The sequence below is a fragment of the Carettochelys insculpta genome, chromosome 4 (assembly GCF_033958435.1).
Source record: "Carettochelys insculpta isolate YL-2023 chromosome 4, ASM3395843v1, whole genome shotgun sequence".
NCBI classification, from domain to species: domain Eukaryota; kingdom Metazoa; phylum Chordata; order Testudines; family Carettochelyidae; genus Carettochelys; species Carettochelys insculpta.
The window spans coordinates 19124751-19151216 of NC_134140.1; the positions used below are offsets into that span (position 1 = coordinate 19124751).

Here is a 26466-nt window from a genome sequence, read left to right on the forward strand (position 1 = left end):
CATATTAAAGTTTCATAGCTTCACAATTCAATAGTTTAAATGAAGGCTAACATTACCACTTCTCTCTTTAGCCCACAATAAAGTAATGTCTAACAGCTATACATAGACCCAAAACAAAAGCCTCTAGATTTCAACATCTACAGCATGCTTGGATCCAAATCTTAAGTTCCTGACTGGGATCATTTCTACTATCAAAGAATAAGTAATGACCGCTTAAAGTCTGTTTCTTCTTGAACGAGTAACTGTGTAAAAAAGGCACTGTCTCACGTAGCAGCACTGCTCTCCAGATTCACTAAGTCATGGTTTCTTTCCTGATCACACAAATTAAAGTTTATTGAATATACAGGTTGTACCTCCATTGTCTGGCACCCTTGGGACGCAAGTGGTCCCACACAAAGGTAAAGGCTTCTTGGTTGCCCTGTGGGGGCCACCAGCCTACCAGAACCAGCAGATACCGTCTCAAAAAAAGCACTTGATACAGGTACTTAGGACCCAAACTCCATTGAGAGTAATGTTTCTGTGGTTTACTCTGTAAGCTCTTCAAGGCATGAGTTGTCTCATTTTTGTCTTAAGTTGCTCAGTGCTTATTGTTGGCAGATAATAAATAAGGTATCCCTTACTAAAAATCACATTACATCATTTCATAATGTCATTATATGGATCCCCAACATATCACACAGAGATTGATTCCAACTGTGTAATAAGAGACAGTGAAGTAAAGTTACACCATGATGAGAACTGATTTCTTCCTATTTTACTTTAGTGAGTCAAATCACCGTATTGCTGAGAATTGTGACCTGCAATGCTGGGATTGATTTTCATTAAACCACGCTTGGAAATGACTCACACATTGTTCTGAGAACTCACTATATCATGCATGGAAATTATTCTCATCATGTTAAAACAAGGGGCAAGTGCCACCATTCAGAAATCTCTTATAATATAAAGCATTTGTACACAGTATTAGAGAACAGAGACTGTATCTGTATTAAAAAAAATAGTTCCCCTTAAATTTGGCCTGGTCACATATCATCATGGAACTTCTTCTCTAACCCATTGAAGTGGCTCAGGAATTATAATTTTTAAATTGTTTTATTAATTCCAGCAAGAAGATAGTGTACAGAATTTAAACCAATTGCTGCCAAAGCCAGCCCATGTATGTGGAGATCATTAATGTGCAGATGATTAAGCAAAAATGTATGTGGTGTACGCAAGGTCACAGTGCCGTAAAATATGAAACTCTAACCAAAAATAGATTCTTACATGCGTGGAAGTTTCTTAGTGAGATTAAAATTTATAAAATGTTATATCTACCTGAGAAATACTTCATGGAGTAATTTGTACTGCAGGAAAAATGTCTCAAATGGTCTATATGTTATATGTATTAAAATTTCATACTCAAAAATGCTGTATCTTTATTAGCTAGCAGATTATGTTTAACAGGCATTGCCACCAAAGATCGAGCTTCATAAAGTATTGTATTAACACTGAACTGGGACTCAGATAACTTGAGCTCTAAGACTGGTTTTGCTACTGGCCTGCTGGTGATTTTGGATAAATAAAGACACATCTCAATTCCTCAGTTTCCACACCTGTACAATGGGGATAATGATATCAACATGTTTTTAAAGTGTTTTCATTTCTACTGATGAAAGGTGTTATATTAGAGCTACTACCACCATGACATATACCTGGGTATCTCATAATTAAAGGAAGTGTATATGACAATTCCCAGTCATGTACATCTGCATAACATGACAGAGCTTACTGTGAACTATAAAATAGAATAGAACAAAAGGTACGTTCTGGCTTTGTTAGATATGGATTACAGAGAGCAAAAGCAAGATAAAGTATCAGCAGGTATGCGTGTGCTATAATAAATATAAGGAGATACACATCTCAGAGAACTGAAGGCACCTCAGGAGGTCACTGAGTCCAGCCCCCTGCCCTCTTGGCAAGACCCAGAGCCATCCTTCCCCCGCACCATTTCTCTTCCTTATTTTCCCCTTATTTCCCTAAATGAGCCCCCAAGGACTGGGCTCACAACCCTGGATTTAGCAGGTCAATGCTCAAACCACTGAGCTATCCCTCTGATAACGCTGATGCAAATGCGAAAGCAAAAACAAGAATGTCATTTTTACAGGAAGTTACAATAATTGTAGCAAACTGTTATTCCGCATTAATGGATAAATAAAAATTGAAGCTTTTAAAACTGTTGATTTATTTTCCATGTAGCACCATGGTATCTAAGCAACTCGCAGTGTTTGGAATCGGAGATAAAGCAGATTTAGAACTTTTAAAAAATTTATTTTACTTCAAAAACATGATTTGATCATTACTCAAATAGTTTTTGAATAAAATAGAGTTTTTTTAAAAATCATAAACATTGTTTGTAACTTTAGTTTTTTTTTTCCCCCCAAAAAAGATGTTGATGGCCTTGCATACGAAAATTTCTACTGATGCACACAAAAAGCAACCACCATGAGCAGTATCACTTTAACTTCTTCATTCCATGAGTATACCTCAATCAAGACTAAGAACTTCTCCTTTAAGTTGGGGAAAGTAGAAGGCATTAGTTAGGTAAAATATATACTGCATATCTAATCCACATACTGCACATTTAGTTTCTAAGGACAAGACATGTATTGTTTCTCTATAATGCATTACGCACATTGAAATTACTGTAGCTATATAAACAACTACCACCACACTTCCATTAACTAGGAGACCTTAGATCCAAAACTCAGAAGTCTAGACAAAGATGTAAATTACATTTAACTCTCTGAATGATCTTCTAAAATAAAATGCAATCTTTTCTCAGAAGACTGAAGGTTAGTAAAATTGGTTGGTCAGAATTAATCCACCATTAGTCAGAAATTATATTATGGTATTAAGTTTAAGAATAAAACTTGCTAATGAAGCCAGCACTGTCCATCTAAGTCATTAAAGACAAACAGCCCAAGAACAAGCTGGAGAAATCTGTCTCATTAATTAATTCTAAAGCTAGCTAAAAAGACAAAGGTTACCAGTGTTAGAATCCTTTTCTTTTTTACCTTTCAGCAGAAAAGAACCAAATTAAGCTCATGCTGAAACCATGCCTCAGTACACTTTTCTAAATGACATTGTGGGGATGAACTGGTAGATTGCTCAAGACAGCCAAAAAGACCTAAATTCAGAAAAGTGCATAATACAAAGCCTTGGGAATATGGTAAACTATGCTCTGCTATTTCCAAGGTCCTTTTCAAAAGTATCACCTGAGAAAACTAAAACTGTTTTTATTTTTAGTATTATTAATAAAAATTACACATTTCAATACCATAAATGCTACGTTTACACTGAGATATTTTCTAAGATATATGTTTGAGTAAAATATTTTTATACGAATAGTGGAGCTTTCACAAGCACCTTCATGTCTTCTCAGAAGCTAGGAATTCCTCACATTTTCAGTCCCAACTATCTGCTCAAAAACATCTCTTTCCACAGTTCCTCCACCAAGTCTTCCAATGTCTTATGGGCTAAAAGCCCAATTCTTTCTCCTGCAAGTTTGTTTTCTTAGACCATAAACTCTTCAAGAGACCTGTTTTTGTAAAAGACCCTGAACACACTGGGGGCTTTAAAAATAAGTTTAAAATAGATCTTAGTAATAAATATAATTGTTTAATGTGTCATTGAAATAGGGAGTGATCTCTCCTGTAGTACAATTGTAGTGGCAATTCTGCAAATTCTGTTACCTTGCATCAAACCCTAGAAAGCAATCAAGTACTTTGGCCAAGTCTTTCTGCTTTTATGATCAATTGTTACAGCAGCAGTAACTCTGTTTGCTAAATGAGTCTAAGTATAATAGTCATCAGGAAATTATTAGTATCACAACACAAGTTGTCATTAGAGGATTCAGTTAAACAGAACTGACCAGGTTTCTACCATAGTACGACATTTCCAATATGCTTGGATGATTTTCTCTCCTATTATATGTAACCACTGTAAAGATAAGTTAAGAAAAGAAGTAGCCTCCTTGACTACACACATCTAATTAGTAGAGATGGAAACTTTTTTGTGTGGTCAGTTTCTACTGTTCCCTTGACTTATTGTTCTACTGTGGTCATCTTTTATGCAAATACTGTCACCAAATCAGTGCACTGTTCAGGAATTGGGCTTGCCTTAAAGATAGTTGTCTTGCTTTTCCAATGCTGCACAAATGTAAAGGTCTTTTAAAAATAAGAATAGTGAAATCCACTGCCTCTCTACATTGTTGCCTTATACCAGACTTGCTATTTCCCTGTATGGTGAAAAGTCACAGAGAGGTAGCTGTGTTAGTCTGTATCTTCACAAAACAAAAAAGCAGAGATGTAGCACTTTAAAGACTAAATAATTTATTAGGTGATGAGCTTTCATGGGACACACCCACTTCTTTAGATCTGTAATTTCAGATCTGAAGAAGTGGGTCTGTCCTACAAAAGCTCATCACCTGATAATTATTTCCCTGCAGCCAAACTCCAAAATCCACCACTGTTCACTGGTGAAAGCATAGTAGCAAACTTTGCAAAACTTCAAAAGCAAACTGAAGTAATAAATATAAAATTCTGGTAAATCCCTCCTGAGGTAATTTTGGTAATTTCAGCATAAGCTGCTTCTATGGAAACATTCTTTCTAACACTTTTGCAAGCCTTCTTTTAAAGAAATGACAGAAAGGAGGGCATACAATACATTACTCTTTTTAACTCCTACGTCCCTGGATTCAACTCACTTAATATGGGTGTTTGGTATTCTGCGGATACACTGGTCTTCAATGTTACTTAGCCTGATTAGTGGATGGTGTTTTTCAAAATGATAGCAACTTTAAAAAAAGCCTTTGTGGTCTTATTTAGATGAGTAACCGTATGCAAGTCCAGCAGAAAGCAAGCCAATACATTCTCTTTAGAAGTCCTCTTCTTTTTAATCAGGTACAGTGTACATAGGATTTTATGCCTACCCATTCTATTTGTTCTCACGTTCCACTGAGGACTTCCATTCGTGTCTCCTGACCTGAAGCTCTACTCACATTGCATGGATAACTCTGGGACTGGGTTGGGCTGGGGCTTATGATCAGCTTTCCTTTTTATTTATTTTTTTATTCTTCTTATCTGAGACCAGAGGTGGAGTGAGTTCAACTGAAGCTAACAACAAGGCAACCCAGTCCACTGAGGACCCTACTACAATGATTTAATTGATCTTTGCCATCTTTCAGCTTTTTTTCATGGGATCTGATTTATTAAAAAAACATGTTTAAAGTAAGTAATATCTTGTTTTCCTGAAAATAAAAGCACACTAAGATGCAAAACAGGTATGCTGATCAACCCATTGAAAGATGACTCTGGTTCTTAATACAACTTACAGCTGAAATGTCTTGCTTTGTGCAGAAGTAGTAAGATAACCTTAGTTGTTCCTTCTTGTCTTCAAGGCTCTTTGCACTAAACAGACCATATTCTCTCAAAACTTAAGATCCAACTGAAAAGCCAGTTGTTTTCCCCTGTCTACATAAGGACTGATGTGAAGCTATTCCTGTCAGTTAATTTGATATTTAGGTAATTTTATAGACTTAACATTAAAAACTTCAAGATTTACAAAATAAGTTATTATATTGTAGTATTTGAAATCCTCAAGTATCTCAGATTCCAGATTTTGGGAACTACTGCCCAACTGTGACCATGGGAAAATATCTAACCTTTATTGTAAACATATTTGCAAACCTTTAATTCAAGAGCAGTCACTTGTAGATTTTGTTTATGCACAATTCTTTGAAATCAAATGTGAAAGAACTTTAAGTAGTGTGATGGGGTTCAGGGGTCCCCCTGCACTGCACCCCATCTGCTGGCAGGAGTGACTCTCACTCAGCAGGTACAACAGGAGGTTTATTAGGCAACAGATGCCCAGTTTCTCACAGAAGCAACAGTATAGCAGTCAGAGACAGTCCTTCCAGCCCGTCCTGGGGAGAAGACCCTGAGGGGTGCCCCTCTGGGGTGTAGCTTTCCCCCTCCTCAGGCTGGCTGCCTTCCAGCTCCTCTTCCCCTAGCCTCTAACTGCCGCCCCCGATTCAAAAACCCAGCTTGGCTCCTCCCTCCTCTTTGTTCAGGGCAGAGGTGTTACCTGCCAGTTGTAGCCCCAGGGTCATCCTTAGCCACTGGGAGCTGATCTGCTTGCCTCTCACATCCAGCCTGACTCACACATGCACTCCCCCCAACTCCATCACAAGTAGGAAATCCATTTCTTAAGGATTTAGTTATAATTCCAACAAGTAGGCAATAAATCTGCGTAAGCAACACAAGATCAGACATAACCCAGAACATGCTGTTCTACTTACCTGACAAGAACGGAATTGGTTGACTAGCAGCGTGCATCTTTGAGGGTCTTTTCTTCCATCCAAACAGTCCAGTTCAGCTGCTACCTGGTTTAGTTCTTCATCTGCATAGTAGAACTGGGCAAGGAGCTGTGGATCACTTCTCTGCAATGAAGAGATACACACATTATTACACTTATCTATCCCGTTTTTGTCTTTACAGGAAAACCTTTGGGTTAATTATTGCCATTTAAAGGAATACGAACAGTTTTAGACCAGAACCTGATCAAAAGCTGTCAGAGTCTAAAAGAGAGAATGGGTTCATATTAGAGATATACTTATGGGCAGTTTTTAAAGTCTAAGCCTCTAGCACAATTTTTTTTATTAGAGTAAAGTCACTATTATTGCAGGATGAAGAGCCTTATTACAAACAGTATTGCCAACTTTGTAGTGTCACAGTTGTTTTGGCATAGTAAACAACTAAGTCACAAGTTTTGTTTATTAAACAAAAACAAAATATGGCACATTCTGACTATACACAAAACAAGCAAAAATTGTCTTCCATAACAAAAAGACATAAGAAGTTGGTGAATAAATCCTAGCCTTCCAATGAAGAACTATACAACTGGGTCTTCCAATTTTCCGCTATTCAGCATTTCCATAGGTCTACAGCTCACATTTCCTATGCTGTAACTACACTGCGGACACACATGCACACACCCCAAGAACATTTTATTATCATCCTTTTTAAAAGCTTACTAATGTCCCAATTTTGATACTAGCAAAATAAGCATCCTTAAAAAAAAAAACAAGTTCTCACAGCACAATAGTACAAAAACATTCATAGCCATATCATCCACAAGAATTACATAACATAAATACCCTTAAGCAAAGATCAAAATACATTCACTATATCTGATAAGACTAACAAGTAACAATACTGTTACTATTTATTGCACTCAATGGCCTGACAAGTTAAGATTTAGTGATTTGAGCTTTGTAAACAATGCTAAAATCATTTTAGTCGATATTATTTGTCTTAATGATTCTCTACCACTAATCCAAAGGGGCAATAACAAAAAGTTATCCTGATTGCTGGAATACTGACTTTTGCCTAAAGCAACTAATCTGTGCATATGCCCAATTACTTTAAAGCTCTCTCACATCACTATGAGTGAAAAGCTTTTTAAGCTAAGATCTCAGTGTGAAGCTCCCCACCTTAACCCAATTCCCCTCCTCACCTCCAGAACCAACACCCCCAGCTCCCCATTCACCACTCTGTTGTTCTTCAAAGATGTGTTGCTCATATCTATCTCAATTAGGTGTGTGTGCATACGAGTGCATGACTATCAGAATTTTTTCCCTGGCTGCTATCCATTGGGTTGGCTGTGGAGCCCCCTGGACTGGCACCAGTGTAGAGTCCTATATATAACCCTGCTGACATGACTCCCCTTATGTTCCATCTTGCCATCTACTGCAAATGTGGCAGAAGGGTGGGTTTCAAGTGTAGATATGAACAACACATCTTGAAGAAGAATGAGTTAGGTGACTCACAAGCCAAACCCAGGAGTTGGGGTCAGAATCAACAGGTGGCTGATTCAAGGACAGCAGACCTAAAGGGTGCATCCCAGCCAGAATGCTGCAAACGAGCATAGTGAGACATAAATGTACAGAGGACAAACATTAGAACTTGACAGATTTCCTGGAGAGGCACATGAGCCAAAAGGCAGTGGAAGACGCCCGAGCCTGCATAGAATGATCTGTAACAGGCGGCAGGAAAACCTTGGCGAGATTGTAGCACAGCTCTATACAGGACGTGATCCAGGAAGAGAGATGTGCTGCGACAAAACTGGAAGCCCCCCTTCATACAATTCTCAATGGCCATAAAGGTCTCAAGGAAGGGCCTGCTCCGATCGATGTAGATGGCAAGCGTCACCCTCACACAGAAAGTGAAGCTGTTGCTACCACTGGGAGCTACGTAGTTTAGGACTGAAAACAAGAAAGATGTCGTCACAGCTAGTATGGAAGCTGGAAACCACTCGACAGGAAATCTGAATGAGGGTGGAGTTGGACCTTGTTCTTATGGAACACCGTTTACGGGGCCTCCAAAATGAGGGCCTGGAGCTCAAAACACCCTTCTGACAGAGGAGATGGGCCACCAGAAAGGCCACTTTCCAGGAAAGGTAGGGAAGGGTACACATAGCCAAAGGTTCAAAAGGACAGCCCCATGAACACCCAGAGTACCAGGTTTAAGTCCCAGGCAAGAACCAGCTGATGGATAGGAGTGTGCAGGTGGTCCGTGCCCTTGAGAAAGGTCCCCACCATAGGGTGTGTGAAAACATATTGTCTGCCTTCCCCAGGATAAAAGGTCGAGATGAAAGTCAGGTGAACCTTGAGGAAAGAAGCAGAAAAGCCTTCCTGTTTCAGGGAAAAGATATAGTTTAGCACCTGCAGTACAGAGACACATAGGTATGAGCTTGCACTGATGACACCAGCAGGAGAAGCACATCCACTTAGCCAGGTACGAGCATGGTGTAGACAGAAAGTGACTATTAAGGAGGACCTGCTGCACTTGCTATGAGCCTGCTTGCTCAACAGGGTTTAAACCACAAAGCCACAAGGTGAAGGGTCTGGAGATCCAGGTGGTGGTGGTGACCACATGGTGGGCAAAGAACAAGTTAGGAGCTATCTAAAAAAGCTAAATGTACATAAATCCATGGGCCCAGACCTAATTCATCCAAGAGTTCTGAGCGAGTTAGCATATGTCATTGACGAGCCCTTGGCCATTATCTTTGAAAAGTCGTGGAGATCAGGAGAGATCCTGGATGACTGGAAAAAGGCAAATGTAGTACCCATCTTTATAAAATGGAAGGAGGATGATCCAGGGAACTATAGGCCGGTCAGTCTCACATCAGCCCCTGGAAAAATCATGGAGAGGCTCCTCAAGGAAGTCATTTTGAGGCACCTGGAGAAGGGGAAAGTGATCAGGAATAGTCAGCATGGATTAATGAAAGGCAAGTCATGCCTGACCAATCTGATTAGTTTCTACTATGAGATAACTGGATCTGTGGATAGTGCAAAATCAATAGATGTGATTTATCTTGACTTTAGCAAAGTTTTTGATACAGTCTCCCACAATATTCTTGTTGGCAAGTTAAAGGAATGTGGATTGGATAAATGGACGGTAAAAGGGATAGAAAGCTACCTAGAAGGTCGGGCTCAGCGGGTAGCGATCAACGGCTTGATGTCAGGATGGCGGTCAGTTTCTAGTGGAGTGCCCCAAGATTTGGTTCTGGGTCCTGTTCTGTTCAACGTATTTATCAATGACCTGAATGAGGGGTTGGATTGCACCCTCAGCGAGTCTGCAGATGACACTAAGCTGGGGGAGAGGTAGATACGCTGAAGGGTAGGGATAGGGTCCAGACTGACTTAGACAAATTGGAAGACTGGGCTGCAAGAAATCTGATGAGGTTCAATAAGGACAAGTGCAGAGTCCTGCACTTGGGCCGGAAGAATCCCAAGCACTGGTACAGGCTGGGGTCCAACTGTGCACAGTGTTGAGGACCAACCTGATAAACTTTATGCACTGAGTTGGAATTAACAAGGAATTTACCAGATTGAGTAAGAGACCCAGCCTGTCCAGAGTTTCCTTGGTGAAAGACACCTGAGCCCACACCTGGTAGAATGAATGACCCCACAGGAGCCAGTCGTCCAGATATGGGTAGATCTGGATGCTGTTGAGGTGGAGGAAGGCTGCCACAACCCCTAAGCATTCGGTAACACTCTCAGGAGGCTGCAGAGAACTCAAAGGGAAGAGCCGTGAACTCAAAGCACAGGTATCACCATCAGGAAGGCCGGATGGAGACATGAAATTAAGTGTCCTTCAAGTTGAGAGCATTGTACCAGTCCCCGAGATCCAGAGAGAGAAAGATGGTAGCCAAGGACACCGTACGGAACTCGTAGGAAAAGAAACTCTGTCACAATATGGAAGGGAAGGATCTGGTGGTACATGTGCTCTAGTCTTGGGCCCACCATGAAAAGGAGTGCTTGGCCCCAAAGAAGGGTTTGGACTGGCCTTGGCCAACCTCATACTGTGGACAGGGAGGTTTGCAAAGAGTGTAGCAGGGGCTTGCATCAGTGGAAAGCTGATCACCTGCAAGGTTGAAATGGCTTGGACTGAAGTGTCTACTTAATGGCTTCCACTGTGTAGTAGGGGTGTGCATGCCCGAAGACTTGATAGTAGTGGGGGAGTCCTTAAGACTGTGAAGACAGGAGTATGTCTGTTGCACAAACAACTCCATGCAGTCTAAGAAAGGTCCTGAATCATTTGCTGGACCTCCGGAGAGAGGCCAGAGAGCTGCAACCAGGACACCTAGTGCACGGTGATGCCATAACTGATACTCTGGTCTGCTGCATCCCCTATTTCCCATGACACCTGCCTGCAGTAAAGTCCTCTCGCATGTCCTTGGGCAGCGAGTTCTTGAACCACCAGCAGCCCACCAGTTGTAATTGTACCAGCTCAGGATAAGACCCTGAGCAGTGAGTGCCACCTGTTGTGGAGTACACCTTCCTTCCAAATAGGTCCGGGTGTCCAGCATCTTTGAATTTCAGGGCTGGAGCCTGTTGACCCCAATGCTCCTTTTGATTAACAGTGTCCAACACCAAGGAGCCAGGTGGGGAGTGGGTATAAAGGTATTCAAACCCCAGACTGGTGTGAACTATTTATGCAGCACCCCACCAGTGGTGAGAGGAACATAGGCTGGTGTTTGCCAAATGGTGTAGGCACTGGACATAATGATTTTATTACATGGGAGGGCCACATGTGATGACCCCTCTGCATCAAGAATATCACATGCAGGGACAGTACACTCAGCAGCTTCTGCAACAGGGAGGTTGGAGTGAACAGCTGCCAGCTGAAGGAGGTCCTGGAGTGCTTGGAAGTGTGTGGGTGAAGGACCTGAGGCAGAGGAACCTGCCACTGACTCTTCTAGAGAGGAGCTGAAGGAGACCAATGGGGGTACCACCAGTGCCAGATCCTCCAGCTGATCAAACAGAGTATGGAGGGCTTCCTGTGGAGGACTGGCAGGACAAGGAGCTGGGGGTGGGGGGGCAGTGGCTGACAGTAGCCTCAGGAGCTCAGGAAGCAGCTGAGTGGTGCCACTGGAAGGAGGCATAGTGCCATGATGCTCATGGTACACCTAGACTGTACAGAAATAAACACCAGAAAGGAGGCCAATGGGAAGCATTTAAAGTCCTGGTCCAGTTGGGGGCCCCCTGGGTGGAGTGGTCAGGCACAATTGAGGCCTCTGGGAAAGAGGCAGGAGGGACTGAGCAGAAAGGTCATGGCGGGACCAACCCTGCTGGAGCTGTTGGTGAAGCATGGCCAGCGACAAATTGAGAGCACAAAAGCTGCTGAGACTGTCATGGTGAGCAACATGGGTACTGGGGCTAGAAGTGGTGCTGAAAGCAAGGCTGGTGCCAAGACAGAGAATGGTGTCGAGAGGCCAAGAAGTGTCACAGTGAGACATGGCATGGGGAGCCAAACCAGCATCAGGACTGTGACTGGTGCTAAAGCAAAAGGTTGCGCCAAGGGCTGGTCTGGAGCTAAGAATAGGACCAGTGACAAGAATGGGACTGGCACAAGGAGCAGGAATGCTGAGGAGGCTAAATCTGGCACTCTGCAGAAGGTGAACACTGAAAGCATGATCCTCGGAGATCCTGGTAAGTGGAGCTGGACTGGAACAGAAAGCGGGACCTACTGAGGCACATCCAATCTTGCTGTTGGATGGAGCTGAGGTGTGTGGATTCTGGAGCCCAAAGTTTAACATCATCAAGATGAAAGCAGACCTGCCAAGACACGGTGATGAGCATGGCCACTGGGGACAGAGCACAATGAGGAGCCAGAATCAGAACCACCTACAATGGATACCCTGGAGCATGAAGGACCAGGCATCAGGCATGACAGGGATCAAAGCCATGACTGTGACCAGTACCGTGCATCAGATAGATGCTGCCACAAATGGCTGGGTCAGAGCTCAGAGAAGGATGCTTACGACAGAAGAGTAGGCTTGCCCCTGGAGAAGAACCGAGGTGTAGAGGCCTCAGTCTGCACTAGGGAATTCATCTTCTTGATAAGCCCCTTTGCTGCCCAGTCTGTATTAGGTGTAAATGAAGGGTCAACCAGTACTGGATTGGGCGCTGGGGTGTCAGGACTACAGACTCTGGGAGCATCTGGTGCTCTCTGCACTGAAAGCGCATTTTTTAAATGAACTTAGCCAAACTACCCTGCAGACATAAATAGAGAAGTTTAATAATTATGGTCTTAAGCAAAAATAGGAATCTGAGTTTTGAGCTCTCACATGACTGATCTTTCAAATTGGAGGATAAGAAGATTTAATTGAGTTCTCTCTACTATGTTGTGTTCTCTTTCAGATTAGCGGTATAATCTCTGATTAATTATGTCAATCATATATGGTCCGAAGCAAGATGAAGCTGCATGAAACTCTAAATCTTGCAGCAGGGGGTCATCTGAAGTGAATAACCACAACTTTCTGAATTTAATTTACACTTGATTAGTAGCAGTAATGAGATATACTGGATCAAAGTCTCAGTGCTAAATTTCTTTTCCAAACTATGCAACATGTAATTCAAATTACTCAGTCTGAATTTGTTCATTACTTATTCCTGGATTTTTATGAAATAGTATTGCAAATGTTTAAATAAACCCTTTTGATGCCAAATAAGAAATTTGGTTTGGAAGCAATGGCAAGCTGAAGAGGTAATATACAATGCAAGGCCCATTGTTAAATGATTTTTGGTAAAATAATGATTTGGGACAGTATTAAAATGAAGTTTGTTCCTTCAGACTTCATTTTGAATCAAAGTAAATTGGAAAGCAACTTGATACATACCATTTAAAAGATAAATAAAAATTAAAGAGACAAGTGACATTTCTTAAGCCTAAAACTTTAAGACATTATCTCTTTTGACTTTCAAAACAATGCTTATAATTTATAACCTTATGATAATTAAATCATCACCACTCTTATTTATACAGCACTAAATGTACAGAAGAGCCTGAAGAGTACTGTATCCAGTTGAGAGAATAGTGATTTAATCCTAAATTTGCATGATTATAAAACTGCAATTCTGAAGTTGAGAAGAAAATTATACTTAAACATAAATTAGTAATGTAGAAAAGCGATAAGTCAACTTTCCATTCTAACCTGAAAGAAGTTACTGGGGCTTTGTCTACAATACGCTGGCAATTGAGCAACCACTGCCCTGCAGTTCCTGCACCCTCAAGACTTTTGGCTGTGGAAAGTACTAGTGTAAACAGTGATTTGCCCACAGGGGTGCTCTACTGCCAAAAAAGCAACTACCATCCTTAGCAGGTGAAAAATTGTTTGCAATAATGCTGACAGTATTTACACTGGCTGACTTTTAGGGATACTCCCCTCAGTCAGCTCCTTGAGTACTCCAGCATTTGTGTATAACCTTTGCTTTGTTCCTTTATGCATGCACTGTGACACTGCAGTTCAGCCCAGACCAGTAAGGGGTTTTATCAACACCTTCCTTGTACTGTATGTGTGTCTCTTTTGTGCATCCTTGATTCAGCACAATGACAGCTTTAGTATGCTTAGCACAATATCCTCACCCTAACTTCCACAAGCCTGTTTACTCCTTGTATGGTGCCATCAAAACCAATCCCAACTTCTCACAACAAATGCCTCTCTGAAATGTGCTACCCTTCTTGCTGTAGTTTTCTGTTCTTTTTAAAAGATGGTACATAGTGGTTTATTAATTAAATTGGGGTTGACAAACCTTCTACTTTAATCAAAGCATTGCAGAGAAAGACCTTTGGGTGTGAAGAACTCCAGGCTGGACTTGATGAGGTTCCCCATTAAAGAGTAACTGAGCAGTGGAAGCCAGGGTGTGAACAGCATGTTTGTATGTTGCCTATTTGTGTCAAGACTCTGAGCAGCAGCAGTATAGCATACTGCAGGTTCAGCCTCTTACATCCGGTATTCTCTCGTCTGGTATCTTCTGTGGTCTGGCATGGGGAGCAGAAGCCAGTGGGCCCTGGTGACTGGAGAGACAAAGGTGAACACTGGGGCCCCAGTGGCTGGGGAAGTGGTCAGGGAGCAGCAGGGCTGGGAAGCTGGCAGGAAGCCAGCAAGCGAACCGTGGGCCAAGAGCAAGACAGGGAGCTATGGGGCTGGGAAGCTGTGGAGCAGGGAGCAGCCTGGGAGTCAGCTGAGGAGCTGCAGGGCCAGGAGTAGCCAGGGAACTGCAGAGAGCAAGGGGGTGGAGGGTAAGCTGGGAGCAGCCCAGGAACCCTGGAGCTGGGGAGCCAATGGGAAGTCTCAAAAAGTGGCTGGGGGTACAGGAGAAGAGGGGAGCCCCAAGGGCATTGACCACCCCAAGTCTGGCAAAATCTCTTGTCTGGGACTGCTCAGGCCCTGAGGGTGCCAAATGAGGGAGGTGCAACCTGTAGCACCCAGAATTAAAAAGCAGATGGTGATGATGGAACTCCTTACTGGTCTAGGTGAAGCTCAAAGTTTTACGCTGGCATAGTTGAACAGGATTGATGCACAAATTGCTGTTTTAAGCTTAAAATTCAAGCATTCAAAATAGTTTTAAGTGATTCCCACCCAAGTCAAAAGCTGGGAATGATCACAGAAAGGTAAATGTTTTATTATATGCTGATTATTTTAAGTGTGGAAATAGAACATTTTAAAATAGTGAAACAGCAGCAAAGTTTGAGCTGGATAGATTGGAAAAGGAGCAAAAAGCCCTAAAATCAGATGTTGAGCGAGAACCATGAAAAGAAGTGAAGTAGGAAGCCAAACAATGAGAGCTTGTGAATACCAAAAATGGGAAGTGAACAAAATAGGCAAGAAGCAGCAGACAAGTGGGCCTTGGAATCAAAAGCAGCTGCCCATCAGTAAGCCTTGCAACTGAAATAAAAGGAAGCCTCAGAGACAATGGGATGGGAGCTATATAATTTGAGAAAAGGGAAAACAACAGGTTCCACAGTCCACAGGTACTTTCTGTCCCCAAGGAACACCAAGCTCAGATAAGCCATGTCCTGTGCACAGAGAAACAGACTAATTCCTTACCACTTCTGAAAGGCTATGTGACATACATAAAATTCCAGAAGACTAGTCAGTCCCAGAGTTGATCCCTAAGCTCTTGAGTAAACCCTTACATGCATTTAATAAAATCCCATTTGAGTGGGTTTTGAAACAGAAGATTAAAAAAGTTATATTGCAAATTTTTCAAACTCCTCCTGAAGTGCATAGATGGACTTTTAGAGATCTCAGAATTAATAAGATGAGTCATAGGGAATATATGCATATATCATGTGATTAGATGAGAAAATGGGCTAAGTGGAAGGGGTTAGAGAACTATAATCGTTTGAACTGTTAAATAAGAACAGCTCCCCAGCACGTGTTCTGAAGAAATCACACAAGGTACTTGGGATACACCTCTGGATTCTGGCTAAAAACCAGCTGATCTTGCTGAAGCCTTTGTGAAGCCAGAGCACTGATTGAGCACAAATTGCAAAGGAAGGCACAGAAGCCTGGTTTACCCATGAGCCAGGGTGGCGCAGGGGCAGGGGTAGTTGAATGTCCCAGTCACTTTCCCAAAATGAATTCCTTCTCTAGAATCTCTCTCTCAGCTCCTCTGTAGAAGGGAATTATCCCAGGTGTTACCTGTGTGATTCAACTGAGGCATCAGTTCAAAAGTGCTGGTTACGGTCCCTGGTAGTGCTAGGTAAATTGCTGTGTGCCAGGACTCTGCTGGGAGCAGGGCAGATTCAGGATGCTAAGAGATTTGGTTTCACACCTTTGGGGATGATAGAACCCTTTACTAGCCAGGGTGATCCAGATGGGTATTAAACAACTGCTGGGGATATATTAATGTTGGCGAGATGCCTCCTAGTCAGTTGTTCAGGAAGACTGTAAACGCATGCTTGTGGATTAGCCAGTGACTATACCTATTGCATCAATGTTAGGGGAAAGTGTTTTATTACTCTGTATCAGCAACTGTTGTCAGGCCCGAAACAGATTATGAAAATAGTGACTTGAGACAATAAATATTTAAATGAGACATGTGAGATATTATATACAAACTATTATCCAACTGGTCCTGAAAAATCACTGTGGTGTATGTGAAAGGTATGTACAAATACATTCTAGAATTATGTTTTTAAAATATTTTGGGGCTTACTGGCCTTATGCATTACTTACCAGATAAAGGAATGAATATTTGCTTGCCTGATCAGCCTGATCATCAGGCAGATAATGAAGGTACCTGTACATACAAGGTAAACAAAAGACATCAACTAACAGGTATGGGAGAAGACAGATTACCATTCATACTCCAATAGGTGGCACAAACTGTGTCTGACATTACTTTTCAAATACTACATTTCAGAGGTTTGCTCACCTAAAAAAGAGGGGGCAAATCCTTCCACCCAAGTTATCCTTCACAGCAGGAGTCAAAGAAACCAACCACTTCACTGGAGAAGAACAGCAGCCTCCTCTACATATTTTACGCCAGTCTTGGGCCATGCAAGGAGTTCCCTGAAGCCTGACTATTAGAGCTGCCCTAATTCCAACCCCAATCCTACAACCAATTTTCAACTACTGTAAAAATAAAATATTAAAAATAAATTCTTAAAAATAACATTGATGTTAATCAAAATAGAAAATTAAAATGTAATTTTGCCAAGCATGATCACAGGCCACGAAATTTCACCCAGTTACCCCTGTTTTGAGCCCAATAATTTGGACTTTAGTCACTCACAACTTACAGAAACACATCTCGTCTTGACATGAATATGTCAAGAGATGGAGAATTTACCATTCCCTCTGGAAGTTTGCTCCAGCAATTAATCACCCTTACTGTGAAAAATTTGTCCCTAATTTCCAATAGTATCTGAATTTGTCTAATCTCAACTTCTTATTGCTGCTAGACTGAAGAGTCCTTTCGTATACAGTATTTTCTCCTCATGAAGATACTTATGCACTGCAGTCCAGCCATCACTTAAATCTTCTGATAAACTAAACAGATTGAGCTCTTGCAGTCTTTCACTGTACAACGTTTTCCTCAACTGTCAAACATTTTTTGTGGCACTTTTCGACAGTCAATTCAGTTTTTTTTCCCAATAATCTTTTTAAAGCGTTGACATCGGGACAAAGCAGTAGTCCACTGCCAATCTCACCAATGCAGCCTACCTCCTTACTCCTACTTTCCTGTTCACACATCCAAGGATAACCCATTTTGGCATAGTATCACACGGGGAAGCTCATGTTCAGGCATCTGTCCACTATGACACCATGAGTCTTTCCCAGACAGAGGTCCCCATTTGGTACCTATGGCCCGCATTCTTGGCTTCAAGGCACATCACTCTGCATTTGTCTCAACATATTTTGCTTTAAACGGGACCAATTTAACAAGCAGTCCTGACGCCTCTGACTGTCCTATCCTCATTATTTATCACTCCTCCAATCTTTCTGTCATAAGAAAATCTGGATCAAAAGTAACTTTATATGAAGGAAAAAGTATTAACATGATCAGATAATATTTTGCAGGATGCCTATTCACTGCACGTTACACATACTGAAGGCCTCTGACACAAACATTCTAGTTACATACACTTAAAGAAATACTTTCCCATGCCATGTATATTTCAACCAAAATATGCATTCAAGGTATGCAGCAAATTGGAAATTCTTATGAATATATTATACTACCTTGCCTTTTAGTTGTTACAGTATTTAAATTAACTGTATTACAGCTCTTCTGATGCATGTCTGATTTGTAGTAGATAATTCATTTGCATTCTCCTGGCTGCTTTTACTTTCCATTTGTAAAAGATCATCCATTGTGTTTTATATTAAATATTACCTTCTCCTTTTCTTCGCATTAGACCAGGGACATGAGAATAAAAGCTGGTTTCCATTGACCAGTTCAGTGAAAGACTGAGAAGTAATTTCTGGGCTCATTTCTTCTCGTGGCTACAGCTAGTGTTTACCCAAGAGTTTGAGTCATTGATTAGTATTTGATTCATTTGATTTAATTTGTAATGCATTTTTATTTGAGTTACAATAAGTATTTTCATGCATTATATTTTAATGGATTATATTCTTTTTCTTTGAAGCAGTCTCTCAAGGGGAACTGAGATGAAGATTCATTCATTTTAAAGTTGTATGGTTGAAGCCCCTTAGGAATCACATAGGCCATAACAACAGATGTTACATGTTAGAAGTTAAAAAGAACCTATTTTCACATATTGCAAACAACAGAACTTTTATTTGTAAAATGCTGATGTGTTTCTTCAAAAGGATTACATTTAGTCCCCTGTTATGGCTTTCATTGGATGGTCCCTCTAAGCATATGACAGAAGCATACAGCTACAGCATAAAGCTGGGAAGTAAAAATCAGGATTAAAATTGAACAGATTTAGAGCTGCTGCTTATCAATGCAGAGTTTTTGAAATTTAGATTTCAGACTTCTTTTAAAATGGTACTTTCAGAAATAGTGAGACTCTCCGCACTGGGAATTTTCCTTTTTTTTTTTTTATAAAGCAACAGGCTAAAAAGCAAAATTGTAGGAAGCCATTAAATTTGTTACATAATTAGATATTTAATTACTGAATTACGAAGGCTGATTCTCTGCAGTGTTTAAGGTTTTAGGTGTAATAACAAGTGAAAGCATATAGTATCAGGGAAATTATTGCATTATCCTGAATATTAAAAAAAAAAACAAACAAAAAAAACAAAAAAAAAAACCTTATGAAAGCTACATGTTGCAAAACAGAAAGCTCATACTCATCCTTCCCTCCCTCACTACTGCCAAAGGAAAACATCACCTCTTTATAACAAAAGCTATTTATTTAAGAGACTCGAGCCATATATAGAAAGCCTAATTAGCTAAGCAAGGCACCGTAGACATTTTATTGCAGCTATTTAGATAGACCTCAGACAGCGTGTTACCCTGAAGGAAGTCAAAAAGCATTACCTAAGGGAATTACAAATCATACTCAAACTACCAATCTCAAATATTTCCAGTTTTTCATGTGGAGTCTTCACAAAAATTACCATTTACGTGTGTTATACCCAGGCTATCACAGCCACCTCAGCTTTAGAATTTTCATTTCCACCACTCTCTTAAATGTATAAATTAAGTAGAGGTTAGTGACCTTGCATCTTAGTTTGCACACCTCTTAATTTGATTTCTACTCTTCATTTACACAGTGTAGACGTGAATGTGTTACCAAAGACACAGGTGGTAGCCTCCAGTGAAAGGTTTCAGTAGCAATCACAAAGAACCGATTTTGTTCTGCCTCAGCAAGCAACAACAAATTTTATTTTTAAATTATTTTCTCTGTCTTCTCAGCTGAAATCAAAACAAAGAAAATGAATGAGCCACAAAAGAGATGAACAAGGATTGATAGTGGGAAATGCATCTTCTGTGTTGACAGAATGCTGTGAAGCTGTTGCCTCAGTGATCCTGAATATGGCAATGTTAATTTCTTCTACTTTGCTGAGCTGGCAGAACAGCAAATAATTGTAAAAAATTACCAGAAATGATCCACTGAGCCAGCTTTAAAGGCTCAAGACATCAATTGCTCAGTTATATTTTCCTACTATTGCAAGCATTTATTCCTTTGGATATACTACTTACTGCTTCAACGCTGGGGCCATGTCTACACTAGCCAAATGACCATTTCGAAGTTTACTAATGAAGCATGCGGGCAGCCATGGCACTTCAAAATTGAGCAGATAGGAATAAGGGGACTTCGAAGTAGCTGGGGTCCTTTCGAAAAGGAGCCCCGTCTGGATAAGCCGCGTCAATTTTGAAGTGCCACAGCTGCCCTCATGCTAATGAGGTGCTGAATATGTATTTGCATGGCCATTTCGAAGTTTTTGGCAAGTGTAGACATAGCCTTGCACTCCAAGTGGAGCATAGGCAATCTACAAGTCTCCTCCACTTCACTCTGTCTCGAGACAAAACTTCTAGCTAACTACAGGAGCACCCCAGCTGTTGTCCTTTAATATCAGCAGATCTTTTCCATGTTGTCTGAGGTCTTCCTCTTTTGCATTTTCCTTGTGGGTTCCATTTGAGAGCTTGATGGATTATGCTGGATGATGGTTTTCTGAAGAGTGTGGCCTAGCCACCCCCACTGTCTTCTCTTGATTTCAATGTCAAGCAGTTCTTGTCCTGCTCTGTTCCAAAGCTCCTCATCTGTGTCAAAGTCTTGCCATTTGATGCGAAGGATGTACCATAGGCATCCGTTTATGAATGTTTGTAGCTTGTGATTTGAAGACATTTTAGTACACCAGGTCTTGCATCCATACAAGAGTGCGCTCTATACATTTGTGTTAAACATCTGCAGTTTCATCTTTGCAGATGTTATTTGTGAACTCCATATGGGATGGACAGTCTTGAATGCAGCTGTTGCTTTCCTTGGCCTGGCACTGATAACCTTAGCTGTTCCTCCATCTCTGCCCATAATACTCCCCAAGTAGATGAACTGCTCCACATCTTCCAGGTCATCCCTTCAATGTGATGGTGTTGTTGTTGAACTGACTGATCCTCATCGTCTTGGTCTTTCCCTTGTTAATGCTCAGTCCAGTCATTGAGGTAGTTTTGTCTAGTGTTGTGACCTTTTCTTCCATGCTTTCATGTCGGTGTGAAGGGAGGGCAACATCATCAGCATAATAAATGTCCACTAGCTATTTGAAAAGTGTCCACTGAACACCTTGTCAATGGTCATCTGTTGTCATGCTCATAATCGAGTCTATTGTGATGAAAAATAAGGAAAAGTGACAATAGGTCCCCTTGTTATACTCCTGAGAGTATGCTGAAGGATTCTGTCAAGACACCATTATGAACAACTTGGCATGTTGAGGGTTAATAAGTTGAACAGAACAGGTTAATTATTTTGGATGGAATGCCACGGTGTTGCAGCAGTTACCACAAAAAGCATCTATGCCGTTAAAGGCTTTTTCAAAGTCTATGAAGATTCTGTATGGGTGGGGGAGGAGTTCCACTCAAGCAACTGTTCTATGATTGCTCTGAGAGTTCCTACTTGGTCAGTACAAAATCTTTCACTTAGGAAGCCAGCCTGTTCTTCCCTGAGCTGTCTATCAATTTGTCTTCATTCTCCCCAAGAACGTCCTATTAAACACTTTTCCTGGAAGAGACAATAATGTGATCCCCCTCCAGGTCTTGCATTCCTTCAGGCTGCATTTTTTGGAAGCTTGATAAGGTAGCCAGCCATGTTTCCAGTCTTGTGGGATCTCTTCAGTGTCCCAAATTTTCCCAAATAGATTATTTGTGATGTTGACTGATGTCTACTACTTGCCTTGATTGCTTCTTTGAGCCTGTTGTCTGAACCAGGTGTTTTTCCACTTTTGAGATTGGCAATGGCTTTTCTCATTTCTTCTTTTGTAGGTCTGTTGCTGCTCATTTGCACAGGTATACTTGCAGGTGGTAACTAGGGAGGTTCCAAGTGGGCAGGGCAGTTCCTTTCACCTACCGAACTGCATACCTGGGTTTGTTAGCACATGCCCCTCCTTATGCTCTACTGCCTGATCCACTGTACGCCATGACCCATGTGATGTTGTACAGCTCTTTGAAGTTTCTCTGTCCAGCAGCTTGTCATGCAAAGTTTTCCACAAAGTTCTTCTTGTCCCATTTTACAGCCTTTTTAACTTTTGTTGGCTTCTGAATATAGTCTCTGAGCTTCCACCTACATTGCTCTTGTTTTGCTGTTGTTAATTGCTACTTTCTGTCCTCTCCTTCACTTTTCTCAGAGGTTCTTTGTGATGCATTATCCTCTTTCCCAATGTTTTATCACTGGCCTTTTCCCAGGCTGTTTCAGTGTGTTCCCAAATTTGTTCCATAGGAACATATTTTGGGATGAAGTTTGTCAGAAGTATGTATCTATTAGACAACTCCACTTGGGAACCAGCTCTTGGCTGTGTCTACACTAGCCCCAAACTTCGAAATGGCCACGCAAATGGCCATTTTGAAGTTTACTAATGAAGCGCTGAAAGGTATATTCAGCGCCTCATTAGCATGCAGGCGGCCGTGGCACTTCGAAATTGACGCGGCTCGTCCAGACGGGGCTCCTTTTCGAAAGGACCCCGCCTACTTTGAAGTCCCCTTATTCCCATGGACTGATGGGAATAAGGGGACTTTGGGGTCCTTTCAAAAATCAGATTGATCACATCTGTATCAGCAGTTCTTTCAGAAGATCAGTGCAGGACATAGGTGCTAGAAGAGAACAGATATAGGTTCACACCACCATTTAGTTATGATAACTCAATTTCAACCTCAAGAGGTACACCACAAAAGTAACCAAGCTGGAACTGAGATCAACACTGAGCAGCTGAAGGATATAGACACAAGGGCTATGTCTACACTAGCCCCAAACTTCAAAATAGCCACGCAAATGGCCATTTTGAAGTTTACTAATGAAGCACTGAAATGCATATTCAGCGCCTCATTAGCATGCGGGCGGCCGTGGCACTTCGAAATTGGTGTGGCTCGTCCCGACAGGGCTCCTTTTCGAAAGGACCCTGCCTACTTTGAAGTCCCCTTATTCCCATGAACTGATTTGCGTGGCCATTTCGAAATTTGGGGCTAGTGTAGACGTAGCCCTTGTGTCTATATCCTTCAGCTGCTCAGTGTTGATCTCAGTCCCAGGTTGGTTATTTTTGTGGTGTACCTCTTGAGGTTGAAATTCAGTTATCATAACTAAATGGTGGTGTGAACCTATATCTGTTCTCTTCTAGCACCGATGTCCTGCACTGATCTTCTGAAAGAACTGCTGATACACATGTGATCAATCTGATTTTCTGACTGACGGTCTGGTGAAACCCAAGTGACCCTATGGATCCTTCTATATGGAAAACCACTACCACCTATCATCAATCCATTAATATACATTTGTAAGGAATGTGCCAGTGGGAGCTCAATAGTGCTGAAGGAGTTGGGGAACGTGTCCTTCAGGGATCATTTGCATGAAAATACAAAGGTGTGCATATGTAATGCCTTGTAAGTGAAGCCTGATAGGAACAGGCAAAACAATGAAATGTCTACTGTAAACAATGTGTTGTTGCAAAGTCACAATTTATGCTATCACCCAGTGTAAGAACTGTGGAGTCTGAACAATATTTGAAGTTTTTTTGTTTTTGTTGGGGGGGCGGGGGGAGGAAGGGGTGGTACAGAGCAGTCATCACTTCTGTGTAAGATATGGATTGCAGAAGGCTTCCCCCCACCCCAAAGCACTGTGAGGGAAAAAAGCAGGGTGGCATAGTGGTTGAACCTGCTGGCTGGAACTCTTTTGGCTGTACAGCTATAGGACTGGTTTGACGAGTAGTCCCCTTACTGTTCAAAGGTAGACCTACAGATGGGTCTATACTTATTCTGTGAATATCCACCTTGGCAGATACTGAGATGCTGTGGCTAGGCTCAGAGCTGAATGCCACTACGAGCTGAAATCACTGAGAACTGGAATGAGACAGCAGCAACCACCCAGTAGGAGGAGCAGTGGATAGATGGCAGGTGCAACTGGCAGCTGGCTGACTGGAGGAGCAGTGGGCAACCAGCAGATGGCTGGTAGGACATAGGAGTGGGCAGCCAGCAGACACAACTGGTGGATGATTGGTAGGAGGAGCAGCAGGCAGACAGCAGGCATGACTGGCAGATGGCTGGAAAGAGAAGCAGCAGGCAAAGCAGCGAGTGGCTGGCAGGAGCCACTGGCAGACGGCCGGTGGGGCAGCTGGCAGGGAGCAAGCAGAACACCAGACTAGCGTAAAGGTGACATTGCCTCAGGTTCAGTGAAGGAATGCATCAGGGTGATGTATCAGGGCCTGCATGGACTGGACCAAGTTGTAAGTGGGCCATTTCAAAGGGGGGTCCAACGAAAGTTTGAGTGTGTGGATTGGCTGTTCACAGTATTGGACTGGTAAGCCTGAGAGGCAAAGGACACTGCTCAATCCATTTGAGCCGGGACAATTACTTGAAGATTGGTTAAGAACTCTGGGTGTTGTATTTTCCCAAGCTAATGCCATATGACTTTTCTGCCTCTCTCATTAAAAGTTTCTTTTCTACGCTCAGATTCTGTGCTTCAAAATAGTGGCTGGAGGGGGTGGGGATTTACAAAAGGAGATATTTCATTGCAGATCAAAAATTTGCAGAGGCAATCATTTAAAGACTTTATCTTGCCCTCCAGTATTCAGAACAAATGTCCCAACATGTTGCAAAATTAGTTTTTGTGTACATGACAATATGAACTGTGTACCCCATTAATGTATTCAGTTCAAATTTAAAGGCAATGACAATATGCAATTTTTATAAACTACATATCCTTTACAGGTATTCTAAACTAGCTATTCCTAATAAGGTACTTAAAGCAAAGCCTTTAACACCTAGTAATGAAAATGAAGAGGCATATGATATGCCTGATCTGTGACAAGAGCAAATCTGTACCTAAAGTCAAGTACTTTTGAAACAAAAACAATATATCCAATGTGCCCACATGAAAAGTAAGCTCTTTCTAGTGCGACAAGCTTATCTACCAGAGGCTTGTTAATGCCAGTTACAAATGCTTAGGGAAGCTTGTCTTATACACTGAATAGCAGTTCTAAGACTCCACTTTTCCCCCCCAGATGAGAACAATAACTCCTATAACTCTTTCAACTGGGCCAGTTCTTCACTCTTTCTGTTTTTTCAACTCAGGTGAGTATCTTAGTTCTAAGAAAATTCTGGAAGGATAGAAAGAAGCTCCAACCCCAGAGACAAAGAATGACAGCAATACTGTAAACAGCAGGAAACAGCAAGAAACTAAGGCTTCCCATCTACAGAGAAGTGACTAGCAAACAGTTGCAAGGTATGGAAAAAGCTTCCGGTGGAAAGCATTCCAGTTGTGCAAGGAAGGGCTCCTCCTCCAACAGGTACCAGAGAAAGAGGAACATTTTACCCATATGAAGGGGAGAGGAGCAGGAACTGGATGGACTAATTAGTAGTGTGGGGAAAGCACTGCTAGTCTAATAACGAGAAGAGAGCTGGAGTTTTATTTATACCCTATGTAGTCCTGAGAAACCTTCTGTCATCTAGAGCTGTCAGATACCACCATGACAATATTAAAGCCCAACTACTGTATAAAAATTAATACAGAGATAAAAGAGGATTTGGAAGCATATGGTGATTTCTAAATAATTTGAACAGGATTTTTTTTTTGGAAGGAGGAATGGATAATTGAGAAAGATTTAACGTTTCACTCAGACACATAAGGTGGAACAGGGTTTGGATTTTTTTTTCCCCACCACATTATGTGGTATATGCAGACATAGCCCTCTGACTGGATGAAAAGGCAAAAATTAAATATACAGCAGTAATAGAATTCTTTCCCTCCTTTGGAATCCCCATTCATGCATTTGACAAACGAGACTCTGCCCACGAAAGCTTGTGCTCCAAAATATCTGGTAGTCTATAAGGTGCCACAGGACTTCTTGTTGTTTTTCCCATTGTAGTGGCACTAACTATTTGGAGAATGGATTTTACAAACAATAGGGTGTGTTTCAGAATAACACAACAGTGGTGAACGTTATAAATTGCTAGTACTCCAGATTGCCCAGAATTATGAGGTGATCAAGGGCATTTGCACTTCATTGCTTAAACTTTGACCATATGTTGGTTTGCAAAATAAGTGCCTGATGCTGATAAGGGCCTAATCTATGCATTGTCTCATGCTTCCAGGTGGACAAACTGCAGGACCTGGCACCAGGATCAGGGGTTGGCAACATGTCTCTACATGCATACAGGTGTCAAAGGTAAAAATTTTGAGGTCCATGAGGAGTGCTCACTTTGGGCAGCTCCCTGTACACACTTACTGATGGAGATGCAGCCAGGCAGTTCTGCTGGCTGCATCCATCCCCTGTCCCACACAACCGGAGCTCTGACTCCACAGCTCCCAGATCATTGGCCAGCAGGAGCTTTGGGGGCACTGCCTGCAGAGGGAGGCAGCATGCCTGCAGGGATGTATGGCCAGATGTTTGCCAGGAGCAGCTATTGCATCTGCTAACAGTGGAGAGTCTTCCGATGTGAGCCCCTGAAAATATTTGTTC

At 41.7% G+C, this 26466-nt stretch overlaps 1 protein-coding gene across 11 annotated transcripts in view; it reads right to left on the reverse strand.

Annotated features, from left to right (window-relative positions):
* The window catches only part of ZFYVE28 (zinc finger FYVE-type containing 28), a 312576-nt gene that overhangs the window by 120364 nt on the left and 165746 nt on the right, over window positions 1-26466 (reverse strand). For 9 of the 11 annotated variants that reach the window (XM_074992354.1, XM_074992350.1, XM_074992348.1 and 6 more), the window contains one exon: window positions 6338-6478. Coding sequence is in view for 7 of the 11 variants with exons in the window: in XM_074992350.1 (XP_074848451.1) it covers window positions 6338-6478 (141 nt within the window). In the remaining 4 variants the exon portion in view is untranslated. Of the gene's footprint in view, window positions 1-6337; window positions 6479-16569; window positions 16629-26466 lie in introns of those variants that run through there. The other 2 variants (XM_074992359.1, XM_074992357.1) reach the window with 2 other exon arrangements.